Source organism: Colias eurytheme, chromosome 29 (genome assembly GCF_061535395.1).
Source record: "Colias eurytheme isolate Ceu_HAF_F1 chromosome 29, ilColEury1 Martin Lab GWU primary, whole genome shotgun sequence".
Classification (NCBI taxonomy): Eukaryota; Metazoa; Arthropoda; class Insecta; order Lepidoptera; family Pieridae; genus Colias; species Colias eurytheme.
Window position 1 is genome coordinate 1,182,949 of NC_143008.1, and position 16,409 is coordinate 1,199,357.

The 16,409-nt window shown below is 33.2% G+C and overlaps 1 protein-coding gene and 1 non-coding gene across 3 annotated transcripts; both read right to left on the reverse strand.

The window, feature by feature from the left end:
* On the reverse strand, positions 1–74 carry TRNAI-AAU (transfer RNA isoleucine (anticodon AAU)). The gene has a single exon. It is a non-coding gene; the product is annotated as a tRNA-Ile (tRNA).
* A 5,202-nt stretch (positions 75–5,276) lies between these two features.
* LOC149896023 (serine hydrolase-like protein) lies at positions 5,277–15,929 on the reverse strand. 2 transcript variants are annotated; one of them, XM_090118169.1, is made up of 6 exons: positions 15,693–15,929; positions 13,102–13,233; positions 9,762–9,899; positions 8,320–8,470; positions 6,344–6,475; positions 5,277–5,583 (listed from the first exon to the last, which is right to left on the reverse strand). In XM_090118169.1, exons 1-6 carry the CDS (start codon positions 15,739–15,741, stop codon positions 5,301–5,303), a joined length of 885 nt encoding a protein of 294 aa, XP_089974295.1. In that variant the 5' UTR covers positions 15,742–15,929; the 3' UTR covers positions 5,277–5,300. The 2 variants fall into 2 exon arrangements, with proteins under 2 accessions (XP_089974295.1, XP_089974294.1); XM_090118168.1 differs by lacking the exon at positions 15,693–15,929 and adding an exon at positions 13,715–14,040.
* Positions 15,930–16,409: the final 480 nt, after the last annotated feature.

Genomic DNA, 16,409 nt, shown 5'->3' on the forward strand with positions numbered 1-16,409 from the left:
TGGCCCATGAGGGGATCGAACCCGCGACCTTCGCGTTATTAGCACGACGCTCTAACCAACTGAGCTAATGGGCCGATGACGTTCAAATCGAATTTATTTATCAGACAAAATATATCATTAGTTTATTTATCTTTATTAATTACATTGATTATTATAAAGGTTATAATTAAGACATTCTAGACCTTTTGTGACGTAAAATCTTGAAACATATATATTTTATAATATTATCCATTTAAGTATAGGGATGCTATAAACTAGCATAAAATAAAGAATAAAAATGAATATTAATTACTTGGGGAATTCCGACAAGAAACTAAATTTAAAATTTTGCATTGCAAGTACATAATTAAATTTAAATCAAAATCAAATCATTTATTTCACCTCACAATTCTCACGCACAAATTAATCTACATGCATACAAAATTATATATTATACTTTATAATATATGTATTCATTAAATAATAAAGATTTCCTTGTAAAAACTTGTAATCATCCACTCAAAAATAGCGTGATTGTCATAAAGAAACATAAATTATCTAGTCTTTCCACATACGACATTCAAATTAATTAAATATTTTGATGGAACCTTGTTCAATAATTTTTTTTAATTTTTTTTTATCAACTTTTTAATGAATTTCTTTAATGGAAGTGTTTTTTGCAATTACAAGGTCCTACATAGTTTTAGCACGCGAATTTACTTATAGATAAAAGTAGTAAGAATAAAAAATTAAGCAGACGCAATAGTAAAACAAACGTTTTATTTATTTAAATACTATTAGGAGCAAAACTAAACTAAAAATATATATTATTTTTTGAGCATTATTCTTGTATTGTAAAAAGCACTTATAACAACACTATTGAATGAATCTATAATTTTTCTGCCATTCTTTATCAAAAAAGTTGTCAACTATCGATAAGATTTCATCGACATAGCGCATCACTATCGCATAATCATCGAACTTTGCACCGCTATCTTACCAGTATTTGTTTACAAACGAACAGTGCGCGCGTGATTGTGTGCTTATATTTAATTGTTTATTGTTTACAATGGAAACATGCTTCGATGGTGAGTGAATACGATAGATTTGTATCGATATTTTCGTAGGGATGACCCATTAATTAATGGAAAGTGATGATTATATATAAATATAATATAGGTAATCATAATTGTACGTCAATGGTTTTCGATTCACGTCAATAGTTTTTACTTTTTGTGTATGTAAATTAGTTTTAATTTATTAAAATAAAAGATGACTTTTAAATTAGAATTGCTTCATTTTTATTTTTTAACATCTATAATAAAATGTAATTTAAAATCCATATGTGTACTAAGTGTGTACTTATCTATGACAACCGAATTTACCCCAACAAATAGAAAACGATTCTTCGTAATAATTTAAATTACAGACATTTAATTATACTTATTTTGTTTATGTAAACTACGTACTTAGTTACAAATTTTTATCTAAGAAAACTACAAAATTTTATGTACACACACACAGTAAGTAATCCATAATTCAAAAATGAATTCAAATGCATTGAGATAATATTAATAATTAGTAATATTATAATAATTAGTAATATTATCTCAATGTTCAAATGATTATTTTTTTTTGCGCATTAATACTTATGGTCATTAATATGCAAATTATATACATTAGTTGATATTTAATGGGAATTATTAGAAATAATGTGATGCTTACGCGGAATTTGACTCATTAAAAAAAACAAAATTCAATGGTAAATAATAATACCTACGTGGTAAACAAAACGCCGTAAAATTAATCTTTAACAAGATCACTTCACAATAATCATAAATAATAAAATCTTTTTTGCAAACTTTTTCCATAAATATTTAATAACCATAAAATAATAATTAAATTACTCATGTAAAAAAAAATTGGCGGGAAAAATCCGCCATTTTTTTTCATTTGACAGATCTAATGTCGTTTTACAACGATAATTAACGACATCTCATAAAGTAGGTATAAGATCCCACCACAGATTAGAGAATAGTTACTTCGTAATACCACCGCAGGATTAGTGCGTTCATAGTTTTTTTTTGCTAAAACCAAAATTTTATGTATACATATTTATAATTAGTAGAATACAGTAAGCGCTCGATAATCCGGCGCTCGCCAATCCGGCACGCTCAGTAGTCCGGCACTTCGGGACTCAGACAGCCCGCTCGATAATCCGGCATTTTACATAGCTGAACGCCGGACTACTGAGCGGCGCGGCCGGCGGTGTTCGAGTAGTTTCTTTCTCTCGCTATTTGGTCAAAGCGTCATCTTCCTCTTCCGCGGTTGAAAACGTCACAAAATATGATGAACCTAATATGTCATTTTTTTATAATAAATTCAACTTACCATTTTAAATATGATGTCTTATTTCCTATACTAATTCGATAATCCGGCATTTCCGACAATCCGGCATAGAGGAAAAATTGCCGGTGCCGGATTAGCAAGCGCCTACTGTACCTATATTATATTGACTGGGTAGCCAGTCAAAATTTGGCCGCTGGTAAAGAAACAAAATTAAACATGGATTTTTTCAGTAAAGCCTAGCGCCATCATTTTTGTCTCGGAAGTTAAAAACTGTCCTTACAGTTTAACAAGTTGTTTATTTATTTATTACTATAGATAATATTTCGACCATGAACGGGTGTATGTATTACCCGTGGTCAGTGACATTTCGTTCTTCATAAAATACCTAAAGGTTCAGGGTTTTTAACCGCTGCCGGTTTATGATGGGCACAGGCTTTTTTCTTTGTTCTTTTTTAGTTTAATAATGTACTAGCTTTCCGCCCGCGGGTTCGCTTGCTTCGTCTAAAACCTAATTTTATATGTTCCAAATCCTTCGCTCTACCTATTTAAAAAAATCTTATCAAAATCCGTTGCGTCTTTTAAAAGATTTAAGTATACACATTACACAAGGGCGGACAGACAGCGACAGCGACTTTATATTTTGATACTTTAGTTTTTGTAGTGATGAAACTGTATTAATAATAAGGTTACAAGGGTAACAGGATATAGGGCCATTTTTATTTACATTTCTGATTTCCGGTACGTTCAGGAAGTTACATACTGACCAGTATTTAAAAATTGTAGTCTAATATCTAATATTCTAATGCAAAAGTTTGTAAGGATGTATGAATGTATGGATGTATGGATGTATGGATGTTTGTTACTCTTTCACGTAAAAACTACTGAACCGATTACAATGAAATTTAGCACACATATAGAGGGTAACTTGGATTAACACATAGGATAGTTTTTATCCCGGAAATCCCACGGGAACGGGAACTATGCGGGTTTTCCTTTGCAAACGCGGGCGAAGCCGCGGGCGGAAATCTAGTTGTATATATAAGTATCTACTTATGGATGCTTTTGGATATGTTATTTTACATTTATAAATGCGAAAGTATCTCTGTCTGTCTGACTCTTTTTCATGTCTAAACTCTAAACGACTGAACAGATTTGGATGAAATTTGGTACAGGTATAGTATTATATTATGTGTGGTACGAACATAGCTTGCCACTTAGTTCTGTAGGTATGTACTACCATATAGAAGTATGTACTATGTAGTAGTTTAGTAATAATAACTGTATTTCAGTGTCCTTTTAAGTTTTAGCGCCCTAAATTTTAAACCCTTAAGCCGTAACAGCTAAATTGTATTATTTCCAACATTTTCCTATTATAACTAGTTACTTAGTTGTTAACTTGGAAAAATATAAGAAATAATTATTGCGGTTTGCAATTAAGTTATTTTTGCATTGCATTTAATTGCTTTTAAATTACCATGAAGAAAAAGAACATTAACTTTTATAATGTTTTAATTATTTTACTAGCTTCCGCCCGCAGCTTCGCGCGCGTGGTGTTTTTTCACAATAAAAGGTAGCCTATGTTTTATGTAGAGTTTAAAAGTGGGCAAAATAAGGGTTTATAAATAAATTGCTGAACCAATTTTGATAAATTCTTAAATATAAGATAGATAAAAACAACTTTGAGACTGTGCAAAATAAATTGTAATTTTGTTTCGAAAAAGCGTATTTAGGTAGATAGATGTTGACTAAATAAATATTATTGTCGAAGGATTTGTTTACAAAAATAATGAACCGTTATCAATAATATTATATCAATGTTATCAGGCAAAATTGATCAAAACAATTCAATCTATACTTATATTAAATAAAGCTGAGGAGTTTGTTTGTTTGTTTATTTGAACGCGCTAATCTCAGGACTACAGCCCCCCTAGTCAAGTGGCTTTCTGTTAGCGTAGCGTTCAATAGAATAGACTACGAATGTATGAGATTGACGTAACCTGTAGAAACGTTTATCTACAGCCTACGTCAATCTCATACATTCGTAGTCTATTCTATTGAACGCTACGCTAACAGAAAGCCACTTGACTAGGGGGGCTGATCCGATTTGAAAAATTCTTTCGGTGTTAGCCCATTTATCGAGGAAGGCTATTAGGCTATACATATATCATCACGCAAAGACCAACAGGAGCGGAGCTATTTGATAAAAATAATAAATATTATGTACATCTCATCTGGTTATCAGATCGGTGAAGGTCAGTCCTTCACCGGCTCTTATACTATAAATCCAAAAAATAGTTTATTTGCACATCCAGCTAGTAAAATTAATTTTTATATTCCACATTCAACACATTTTAAGAAAGTTTATCATTATTGTATTTAATTTATTTAATTTAATATTTTCAGATTCTTTATTGGAACAGCATCTCAGCAGCTTAGAAGAGATGTTTACAGATTTTGACAGATGGGTTGAGAAGTTTGACAGATACATCAAAAAACGGTAAAAACCTGTTTTTTTTTCTGAACAACAGTAATGTAATAATATGTAGCAGCATCTCTCATAATCAGTGTTTATCAAAATTCTCACTTGTTCTTTCTCTGTCATAAGTGATTATATTAAAATGATGTCAACTTTGACGTTTTTCAGTGTATTATTAATATAAGTTAATATGTAGTTAAAAAACCTAATAATTCTATAATTGATAATTTTATTTTTACTTTCCAGGTCAACTTACTTTAAAACCGAAGTAAATAAGGACAAGTCGATAAATAACATACAGATAAACGTAGAACACATAAACATAAACAATTTACTACATTATCTAAAATCACAACGAAGATTGACAGAAAAAAGCGCGGGAAACCAGGAACTGTCAAAACACAACGACTATTTACATTCCGATTATATTTATTATGGTTTATTAATTAGGAGGCACAAATTAAATATACCATCAAAACTGTATACAATGTTTTATTTATAATTTCGATTTTATATAATCTGTATTTAGAAATTCGCTTATTTCATTTGCGTAATCGCTTGGCTGTGTGACATGATGATCATGGTCACCCGTGTAATGAACTTTTATGAAAACAGGAATATTTTTTTCTAATTTCTCCATGAATTTATCAACACCTTCATAAGAGATTGATGATATGGTATTGAACATGGGTGGAGCGTTTAGGGCCCACAATGAACATACAGTTTCTCCATCAAAAGGTATGACGACAGGTTTCTTTGCAGAAAGGTCCCATTTGAACCTAAAAAGGGGAATAAATAAGTATAGTTATAAATATATCAACTTTTGTAATGACAAGATAATAAAATACTTATGTCGTTGTTTTTTTTGTAAATAAAAAATGTATTGTGTATAAAGTTGAAATTAATTAACATTATAATTTTTTTTAAATAGAAATATAAACATCATTATTCGAATTTTTGTTAATCAAGCTTATATAACAAGAAGTATGAGAATCACTATCTATTACAAAAAACCGCATCAAAATCCGTTGCGTAGTTTTAAAGAATTAAGCATACATAGGGACATAGGGACAGAAAAAGCGACTTTGTTTTATACTATGTAGTGATACCTTGATTTATACAGCTTCTGGTTGATTGTCTGGCTCCTAATGGCTAGAAAATTAGCATTTAAAAATAATATACTTTCTAGCTTGATGATTAAAAATTATTATTAATATGACAAATCACAAACATAAAGTGCAAAAAGAGCTTATCAGTTAATATCTTACTAGTATAGTGAAGGTGACCCACTATTGGTATACTAAAGCGAAGGGGTTTGTAGTTTTGCATGCACTGATCACGTAAAAAAATACTTAAACAACCAAATTACGTCAAAATTTTTTTGCTAAATTTTTCCTGAAAAAAATAAATGAATTTTATAAGTATTTTTTACGAACTCAGAATATGCAAAACTATACTATATACTATAACCTCCCTTGAGCTTAGTATACCAACAGTGGGACACCCTGTATATATTATATTATCTGTGATATTACATACCTACATTTACCACGACTAGTGTGTTCCAAATTCCTTGATAAAAGAATCTCTGCATCATCCCTGTTTACTCTCCGTCCTCGTTGAATCATTTCCAAAGCTTCTTCGTAAGTCAATTCCGGTTGATTTTTGGAACTAAACAAGAAATATTGGATCGTTTGAGTAAGACTTTGTTATTGGATTTTGATTGGATATTCATTTTTTCATATTTTTTTTATTAATTTATTTATTTAAACATCAGATGCCATTACAGGACAATGCCCAATGCGACAGAGATACAATTTACTAACAAAATAAACTTAACTAGGTAATTTAAATACTAAATTTAAATTACATACACAAATCAACATAGAAATAGAAAATTTAAATAACTTTCTATTAAGTACTTAATAAAAGATTTATTGTAAGTATATTTAAAATTTTAAAATGTGTTTTTAAATAACGTCTTATGTATTGCATTATATTTTAACCCTAACATCTGATCACACTATTTGTTACATTTAATAATCTGTAATTTTATTTTATTACAAAATTCAAAATAGAATTACAAATACTTAGGACTTCTTTTTAAAAACATTGCGCCTTTAAAATATAACAGCAAATATCACTATACTCGTATTTGCTTTATTTAATACTAGCTTTTCACCCGCGGCTTCTCCCGCATTTAGAAAGAAAAACCCGCATAGTTCCCGTTCCCGTGGGATTTCCGGGATATAACCTATCCTATGAGTTTATCCAAGTTACCCCTCTATGTGTGTGCTCAATTGCATTGTAATCGGTTCAATAGTATTTGCGTGAAAGAGTAACAAACACACACACATGTACACATTCTCACAAACTTTCGCATTTATAATATTAGTGGGACTGTATAGTCTCCCGTCTATCAACATGTGTATAATATTGTACGTACAAGCTTACATAAACTTGCACTTAAACTTAGTTTAAACTACTATTCGAATATACAACCAATATTTCAGTTTTAATAAAAATCAGAGTACAGAACAGAGACGAAATCATACTATGTAATATTATATATATGCAAAAGTAACTCTGTCTGTCTGTTACGCTTTCCCGCTTAAACCTCTCAACCAAGCTCTCAACCAATTTTGATGAAATTTGGCACAGACAATCTTTAGACCTGAGAAAGAACATAGGCTACCTTTTATCAAAACACCACGCGGGCGAAGCGGCGTGCGGAAGCTAGTTACTTATAAAATGTTAAATATTAGATATTATCCGAGTTCAAAAATAATAATTTAAAAATTGGTGTCGAATAAAAATTAAAACGTAACTGTCTTACCTTGGTCTTACCACAAAAAACTTTAGACAGGGTTTATCTTTAGGCGCGGGTTCACAATCTGGTTTTGTCGTATTTCATAAACAACTACTAAAGTGACAGATCCCTGGTTTAAAGTTAGACTCGACTACGATGTATATATGGTTAGACTGTGTTTAAATTATTGTTTTGTGGTAATTTGGTATTGCCACAAAACAATTTTAACGTACTTACATGTCAAAAAATCATTTGAAAAAATGTACCTATGCGTATGCAGATAATAATAATAGTTTAAAAAAACTAAAAAACACGCTTTTTATAGAAACCGAACTAAAAAATGGAATAATTTTATCAAATTAGTGTATTGTCATCGGTCCTCAATAAATCTACAAAGTTTGAACGAAATTTGGCCGTTTAAAGTGGGTCAAAATCGCGCCCAAAGAAGTCGGTTACAAACATACAGGTGAAGCTAATATAAAGCGTGTTAGAGCCAGCGCGCACGAGCAACTTTGTCTCCGCAACTATTTTGTCTCCGCAACTATTTTGTCTCTCCACCCATGGGCTAGTATGAAAGTGCGCGCACGTAGCGACGCAACTCCCCATACAAATTGGTGGGAGAGACAAAATAGTTGCGGAGACAAAGTTGCTCGTGCGCGCTAGCTCTAATAAAAAAGAAGTACCTAATAGAAAAATTGAAACTTACTTCGCCATATTACTGTAGTAATATTCGTAGAAATTATAATTCCATAGAGGGAAAGTTCCCGTTGCTATAGACATAATACATAAAATTAGCTCTGGATCTAGGTTCACCATCTTTATTATTTTATTTGGAAATGCTGCATTGTACAAGCATGCTGTAAGAAAACACAAATAATAATTTTTAAAATGTCTGTTTGTAATCTTATAATATAAAAATGAATCCCAAAATGTGTTTGTAAGCGCATAACTTGAGAACGGCTGAACCGATTTCGATAATTCTTTTTTTATTATATTCCTTGAAGTACGAGGATGGTTCTTATGTAGAGAAAACGTAAATATGCACCACGGGCGAAGCCGGGACGGACCGCTAGTCTTATATATAAAAATGAATCGCAAAATGCGTTGGGTAAGCGCATAACTCGAGAACGGCTGAACCGATTTCGATAATTCTTTTTTTATTATATTCCTTGAAGTACGGGGATGGTTTTTATGTAGAGAAAACGTAAATATTATGTACCACGGGCGAAGCCGGGGCGGACCGCTAGTATTAAAATAAAAACGTGTGTGAAACCGCGGAAAGCAGCTAGTATATTATATGTACTAAAATTATAAAGCAAAAGGGTTTGTTTATTTGCTTGAATACGCTAAACTCAGGAATCACAGGTCGGATTTGAAAAAAATATTGTGTTCACTGTTACATAGTCCATTTATCGAGGAAGACTAATAAAGGCTGTATGTATCCTTTCACTAAGGGCCGATTTTTCCATCCTTGGTTAAAACTTATTCGTCGAATAACGTATTAACAACCATTTCAATAATGTATTCTTTGCCCGTCTTTGACAGTTTACGGGTGACATTTTAATTTATCGTGTAATACTTTATCCCACCAAAAACATACCTAAATGTAAAATTGGGAGCCAAGTTCAATCGTTGACTTAATTGTCGAAAAAGAATTGAGATCTAAATGTGTGCCAAATTCTGTAGACAGTCCAGAAATTTATTTACAAAGATGTATTACATTCTTAGGTGAACTGAAAACTCAATTGTTTTATTTTCCCTTATAGAACAACGTTTATTCCAAAATATGACTTTTTTAATTTGAATAATAGAATTATTTTCACAAAGCAAACAACTAATGACCTATTGAACCCCATAATTTGATCAGGCTAGTTTTTTTTATTTACTTAATATATTGATATTATTGAACGTTATTATTTGTGAAGTTTTAAAAACTAGCCAAGTCAATTTTTCTGCTTGTTAGGGGTGTACACATAAGTTCTAAGAATTCATCTATTTGAAAAAAAATATGTCTGGAATTTTATAAGTATTTTTTACGTAGGTACTCAGCGTATGCAAAACTATAACCTCCTTGAGCTTAGTATACCAACGGTGGGACACCCTGTATAAGTTAGAATTATTGTTGTTACAACGGCAACGAATACTCACAGATATGTATGCCCAATGAATGAGAGATGGTGATGAAGGTCTTCCATTTCATATGCTTTACCACCTGTCTGATGGTTTCCACCTGGTGACCTATGGAGATTGGGATCCCGTAGGGCAAGGGATCCGAGTCTCCGTGTCCTGAAAGTTATTATATTATTTAGTACATTGTTGTTTAATAAAATTTGGTTTGATTTTGTCTGTGTAATGTATTGTAGATATAATAGTCAAATCCCGAAACACAATCTCTTCGCGGAAGGACTGGTTTATCTTAGGTTTGGCAAAAGCCATCGGTCAAACCTCGAAATACATTTGAATTTCACCCTTTGACTGAAGTCAGCAGCAGTCTCGGGCGTAGGCGAACTAGTCCATTGAATGAATCCTTCCAAGGGGGGTCTAGAGTGCGTGAGTTAGTAACGTAAGATGTTTCTTCGGAAACATGTCAAGAGTCCCTAGGTTATAAACATACTAAAACCCCGGGCCACAAGGAGGAGCCCCGGAGTGGGGGGAGGGGGGAAATGGGTCCATTTTTTCATTTTTCGTTTAAATCTCAAAAACGTTAGAGACGTAATGTTAGAGAAAAACTTTCAAGGAAAAGTTGAAAGGCCATAGAATTATCTACAAGTTGTACCTGAATCATTTTTTCCTATATCCTACCGTTTCTGAGTTATACGCAGTAAAACATGATTTTGGCTCAAACAATTTCCACATCAATCGATCAAAAAATATTTATTTCTTCCAAAAAACTCAAATGTGCAACTTGTGACCAGTACTGATAGATTGCTCTTAATTAGGTCTATAATTGGTAAAATAAACACATTCCTCCATGGAAGCCTTTAGGAGGAATCGATTGTCAAAATATTATATAAGGGCAGTTTGAGTTACTGAACTTGATCTTTTTATTTTTTTCTTCCAAAAAACTCAAAAGTGCAACTTGTGACCGGTACAGATAGATTGCTCATAATTAGGTCTATCATTGCTAAAAATACCAGATTCCACCACGGAGGCGTTTACGGGGAATTGAATTTTATCAGGGTAGTTACGATACATGAACTTTTTATTTTTTTTCTTCCAAAAAGCTCAAAAGTGCAACTTGTGACCGGTACAGATAGATTGCTCATAATTAGGTCTATCATTGATAAAAATACCAGATTCCACCATGGAGGCGTTTACGGGGAATTGAATTTTATTAGGGTAGTTAGTTAAAAAGTTCATGTATCGTAACTACCCTAATAAAATTCAATACCTCCTAAACGCCTCCATGGTGGAATCTGGTTTTTTTATCAATGATAGACCTAATTATGAGCAATCTATCGGTACCGGTCATAAGTTGCACTTTTGAGTTTTTTTGGAAGAAAAAAAATAAAAAGTTCAAGTATCGTATCTACCCTAATAAAATTCAATTCCCCGTAAACGCCTCCGTGGTGGAATCTAGTATTTTTATCAATGATAGACCTTATTATGAGCAATCTATCTGTACCGGTCACAAGTTGCACTTTTGAGTTTTTTGGAAGAAAAAAATAAAAAGATCAAGTTCAGTAACTCAAACTACCCTAATATAGTATTTTGACAATCGATTCCTCCTAAAGGCTTCCATGGAGGAATGTGTTTATTTTACCAATTATAGACCTAATTAAGAGCAATCTAACAGTACCGGTCACAAGTTGCACTTTTGAGTTTTTTGGAAGAAAAAAATAAAAAGATCAAGTTCAGTAACTCAAACTACCCTAATATAATATTTTGACAATCGATTCCTCCTAAAGGCTTCCATGGAGGAATGTGTTTATTTTACCAATTATAGACCTAATTAAGAGCAATCTATCAGTATCGGTCACAAGTTGCACTTTTGAGTTTTTTTGGAGAAAAAAAATAAAAAGTTCAAGTATCGTAACTACCCTAATAAAATTAAATTCCCCGTAAACGCCTCCGTGGTGGAATCTGGTATTTTTATCAATGATAGACCCAATTATGAGCAATCTATCTGTACCGGTCACAAGTTGCACTTTTGAGTTTTTTGGAAGAAAAAAATAAAAAGATCAAGTTCAGTAACTCAAACTACCATAATATAATATTTTGACAATCGATTCCTCCTAAAGGCTTCCATGGAGGAATGTGTTTATTTTACTTATTATAGACCTAATTAAGAGCAATCTATCAGTACCGGTCACAAGTTGCACATTTGAGTTTTTTGGAAGAAAGAAATATTTTTTGATCGATTGATGTGGTAATTGTTTGAGCCAAAATCATGTTTTACTGCGTATAACTCAGAAACGGTAGGATATAGGAAACAATGATGTAAGTACAACTTGTAGATAATTCTATGGCCTTTCAACTTTTCCTTGAAAGTTTTTCTCTAACATGTACCGTTTTTGAGATTTAAGCGAAAAATGAAAAAATGGACTCATTTCCCCCCTCCCCCCACTCCGGGGCTCCTCCTAGTGGCCCGGGGTTTTAGTATGTTTATTACCTAGGGACTCTTGACATGTTTCCGAAGAAACATCTTACGTTACTAACTCACGCACTCTAGAACTTTTTATTCAATGGACTAAACGCAGCATAGGCATCGCACGCGCATAAGACGCCTCAGCTAGACAACGACTGACGATAATTGTTTAGTAAAATATTACATTTATTTAGGTTTTGACAAAGTCATTATGCCAGACCTGAGGTTTGACCAGTCCAACCTTTAAGTGCCCGAGCTTCAGGGTCTGACAATTACACAGATATAATACATGTTAGTAAGAAAAAGTAATGCCCGTGTCCCCTCGCGGGGTATGGGCTGTACGGCTTACAACTATGAACAAGAAGTGTCGTTACAACTTTTGGTCTTAATTCCGATTTCCGTCTAGCCCGCTTCGAATTTCGTCCAATGTTCCCGTTATTGTTGAAACAATTGTATGACATTGAAGAATTTATGACTTTGAAGAATTAGTGTAAATTGAATTAACTATGTATTTTATAGTCATGTAAATTATAGTGTGTTCGTTTATTTATGAAAATTGAATTGTGTGTACATTTAAATAATTAGACTAAGTTGCTTTCTATTTTAATATTTGCACACCCAATCGATGGGTAAAATGTATTAGCCACATAATGTTGTAATTAAAATTAAAACATCTGTAATTTGTAACGACATTTTTGCAAAGAAATTTAATTTGAACCTTTTATGTAATTTGTTTGAACGTGCTAATCTCGGGAACTACTGGTCCGATTTGAAAAATTCTTTCAGTGTTAGATAGCCCATTCATCGAGGAAGGCTATAATCATTACGGTAAGACCAACAGGAGCGGAGCCACGCGGGTGAAACCGCAAAGCGCAGCTAGTAATGTGATAATTCAGTCACCTGGCAAATCCAAAGCCAGATAGAAGAAGTTGTCTGGCAGTAACTCCGCCAGGGGAATGAAGGTAGCCGCGCTGTCCAGCTTTCCGTGCACCATTAATACCGGTGGATTGCTCTGACTGCCCCATGATATACCTGGAAATGTTTTTTTAATTATTAAGTACAGTTCTATTCAAACTTAATGGTGGTTCAGAGTTAGCTGCGAACGCACGAGACACATCACATTAATAATATAGCGCCATTTATCGGATAAACTAAGATTTCCATTTAGAAACTTAACCCATAAATTATCTCTATGTATATGTACAAAATTCTCTCGTCACAATGTTAGTTACCATACTCCTCCGAAACGGCTGGACCGATTCTCATGAAATTTTGTGTGATTGGGTAGATCTGAGAATCGATCAACTTCTATTTTTCACACCCCTAAGTGATAAGAGTAAGAACAAGGTTTGCCGGGCCAGCTAGTTTTAATCATAAAAATTACTTACTTAGGAGCTTATACTATTACAAAAAAACTCGAAGCACAGATCTAGACAATTCATCACATATTCACAAATACACAAATTCACATTCCTATATCACCTATTTTCGTAAATAAAAAAAAATATCGCACCCGCCAATTTACCCCACGGCACGCTCATAGACCACTCTTTTCTTATTTTTCTTGATTTTTCCATTTTTACTGGCCACTAACACGAGTATTCACATTTTTAACATCAGGAAATATGGCACCAATTTTATTTAATTTTTGTTACATAATAGAGTGGCTTAGAGTAGGTTTTTGAGTTGAACCAAGGTCTTTTTTAAAATAAGGTACTTGTTAAAGGTCAAACTGAATTAATTAGAACGCTGCGTATAAAGTTACTTCATAAACACGTGGATGCAGAAAAACGCCTACTAATAAGTATTTTATGTAAAATATCTCCAATTTGCCTGTTTAATGGCCTTTGCCTATGTTTATTGTTTATACCATCTGCTATTTGCTAACGTTGTTGGACGTTGAGTGCCGCTTGTTAAATCGACGTTCGGCCTAGTCATTCAATCAAATAGTAGATTTAGCCGGGTGACGGCGACAAAAGCGAAAACCTAAGAAATCCAGAAGAATATTAAAAGACACCTATCTAAAAAGACACCTATCTAATACCTATGTATGTAAATGACCAATAATATATGTACTACTACCTACTACATACTGACTGACCGGTTGGCTTGGTTGGTAGTGACCCTGCTTTCCAAGCCAGAGGTCGTGGGTTCGATTCCCACCCGGGGTAAATATTTGTGTGATGAACATAGATGTTTGCTCTGAGTCTGGGTGTTAAATATCTATATATAAGTATAAATTTATAAAGAATATAAAAAATTAGATCACGAGGCGGGACTCGAACCCGCATCCTTTCTCGCCATTCCAGGGCGGATGCCTGACCAAATCAGCCACTCGTGACCCGCCAGAGCAATCGAATTTATTCTATTCTTTCAGTTTTATGTGTCTAAGGGACACACCGCGCGCCATCTATTGAAATGATTAACAACCATCTCAACCAATATGAAACACTTTTCAGTGAATACAATATTGTAACGATGGAACACGACCTTTTTTTGTTGAAATTGATAATTTTTTCTATTCTTTATGTTATATATTGTGTTATTTTCATAACACAAGCAAAACTTAGTATGGGATCAGATCGTGCCGTGTGTGAAAATTGTCCTGAAATATTTATGGTATATTTAGGTTCCGATACAGTTCAGATATTTTTGCTTACAATATTGCTCTTTCCAAATTACCAAGTTTCGTTACTTCTCCGCGAAAGTTCAAAACGACGCCACTATAGTCCATACAGAAGTACTCAAACTCCACTTTTTACCAATTTTAGTAAAAACTAAAAAGCAACGTCATATAGCACAGGTAAAGGAAAAATTGCTAAACAATTTTCAAATCGGACAAGTAGTTCCTGAGATAAGCGCATTCAAGCAAACAAAGTTTTATAATATGTACATATTAACATTCCCAAAATTTTTTTTTAAAAAACCTGTTCAAATGGAAATGGAAAACGAGTTTTCGTAATGGTATGCAGAAACGGTTCTATAATTTATACGATTTTTATTTTGTTGTCAACTTATAAAAATTAATGATAAAATTATGCATGATTATTAGTATATAATTTAATTTTGATTATTTATTTAGTAATATTATAAGACCTTCTGACCTTCAGACCTTCGAACTTTCGACTTTAAATTACTTCGGTCAAAAAAATATTCTACTTAGTTATATAAAGTGAAGTCCCGTGTCCCCTAGTGGGGTAAGGGGCAGATGCATTATTCATACATCTGTTTCACTGATCGATTTTCTTTAGGGACAAGTAGGTGATCAGCCTTCTGTGTCCTGCCAGACCGAGATATTTTTTTTTTCTTCGTCTCCACCGGGAATCGAACCCAGGACCCCTCGGTTCTACGCTCACGCGTCAACCACTGTACCAAGGAGGCGGTCTTAAATAATAAAAATAAATAAAATTATTAGTTATATAGGTACTCATGAAATTATTGTACTGTCGAGTTGCAAAGATTAAAAATAGGTTATTTAAAATTTTACTTACCTAATTCCTTTGCCTTGTTCCCTTGTGCTTTAAAATTTTGCCGCCGCATTTTCTACATTCCTTTTGACGTGACAACGTCTTATAATTCGATAGCGCCAGCTGCACGCACAAAAAAACATGACTCATGCGGCGTTACCTCGCTGTGAGGCGTTCCACGTAAGGCTTGAAGTGCAAGCGAGAGTGCGGAACGAGTGACAAAGAAGCGCAATCGGACGTTGTCACCATAGATAATACTGTTTAAATTATGTTGTCACCAAGGTTGTCACGTTCAACTATCGTCAGTATCTAAGTCGTCAGTAAACCGACTTTACAGACAACCAATTTTTTTTATGTAAGTAACGCTTTTTTGAATGCGCTTACACCTATGGATAAATCTGTAGAAGCTTGAACCAAATTTTTAACTGCGTGGCAATGTCGTCGTGCGTAACATGTGAACTAAAAGAAAAAAAAAAACATTATGCACTGCAAATAATTGAAATTCATCTTCTGAAAAAGTCATTCAACAAAATCGTTGGGAAATTATTCGGATCTGCGGCTTAGAAATGAACATGAATAACGAACACGATTGTGATAACGCGGTAAAAAAATCTCTTATAATAGCTCTTAAATCTGCTCTAATAATAATTAATTATATTATGTTAATTATTAGATACCTACTATTCGCCTTGCTATTCGCACGATTGACGAATGAGTAAATCAGTGTAAATTGCGGTAGCA

Bases quoted from the DNA above. Each gene is read 5' to 3' on its own strand.
- LOC149896023 (XM_090118168.1), bottom strand. From the start codon at position 13,778: ATGGAAAAATCAAGAAAAATAAGAAAAGAGTGGTCTATGAGCGTGCCG. The intron at 8,471-9,761 runs GTGAGTATTCGT...GTTTTCTTACAG, and splicing joins TTCATTGGGCATACATATCT to CATGCTTGTACAATGCAGCA. The intron at 6,476-8,319 runs GTAAGTTTCAAT...TTTCTTGTTTAG, and splicing joins TACTACAGTAATATGGCGAA to TTCCAAAAATCAACCGGAAT.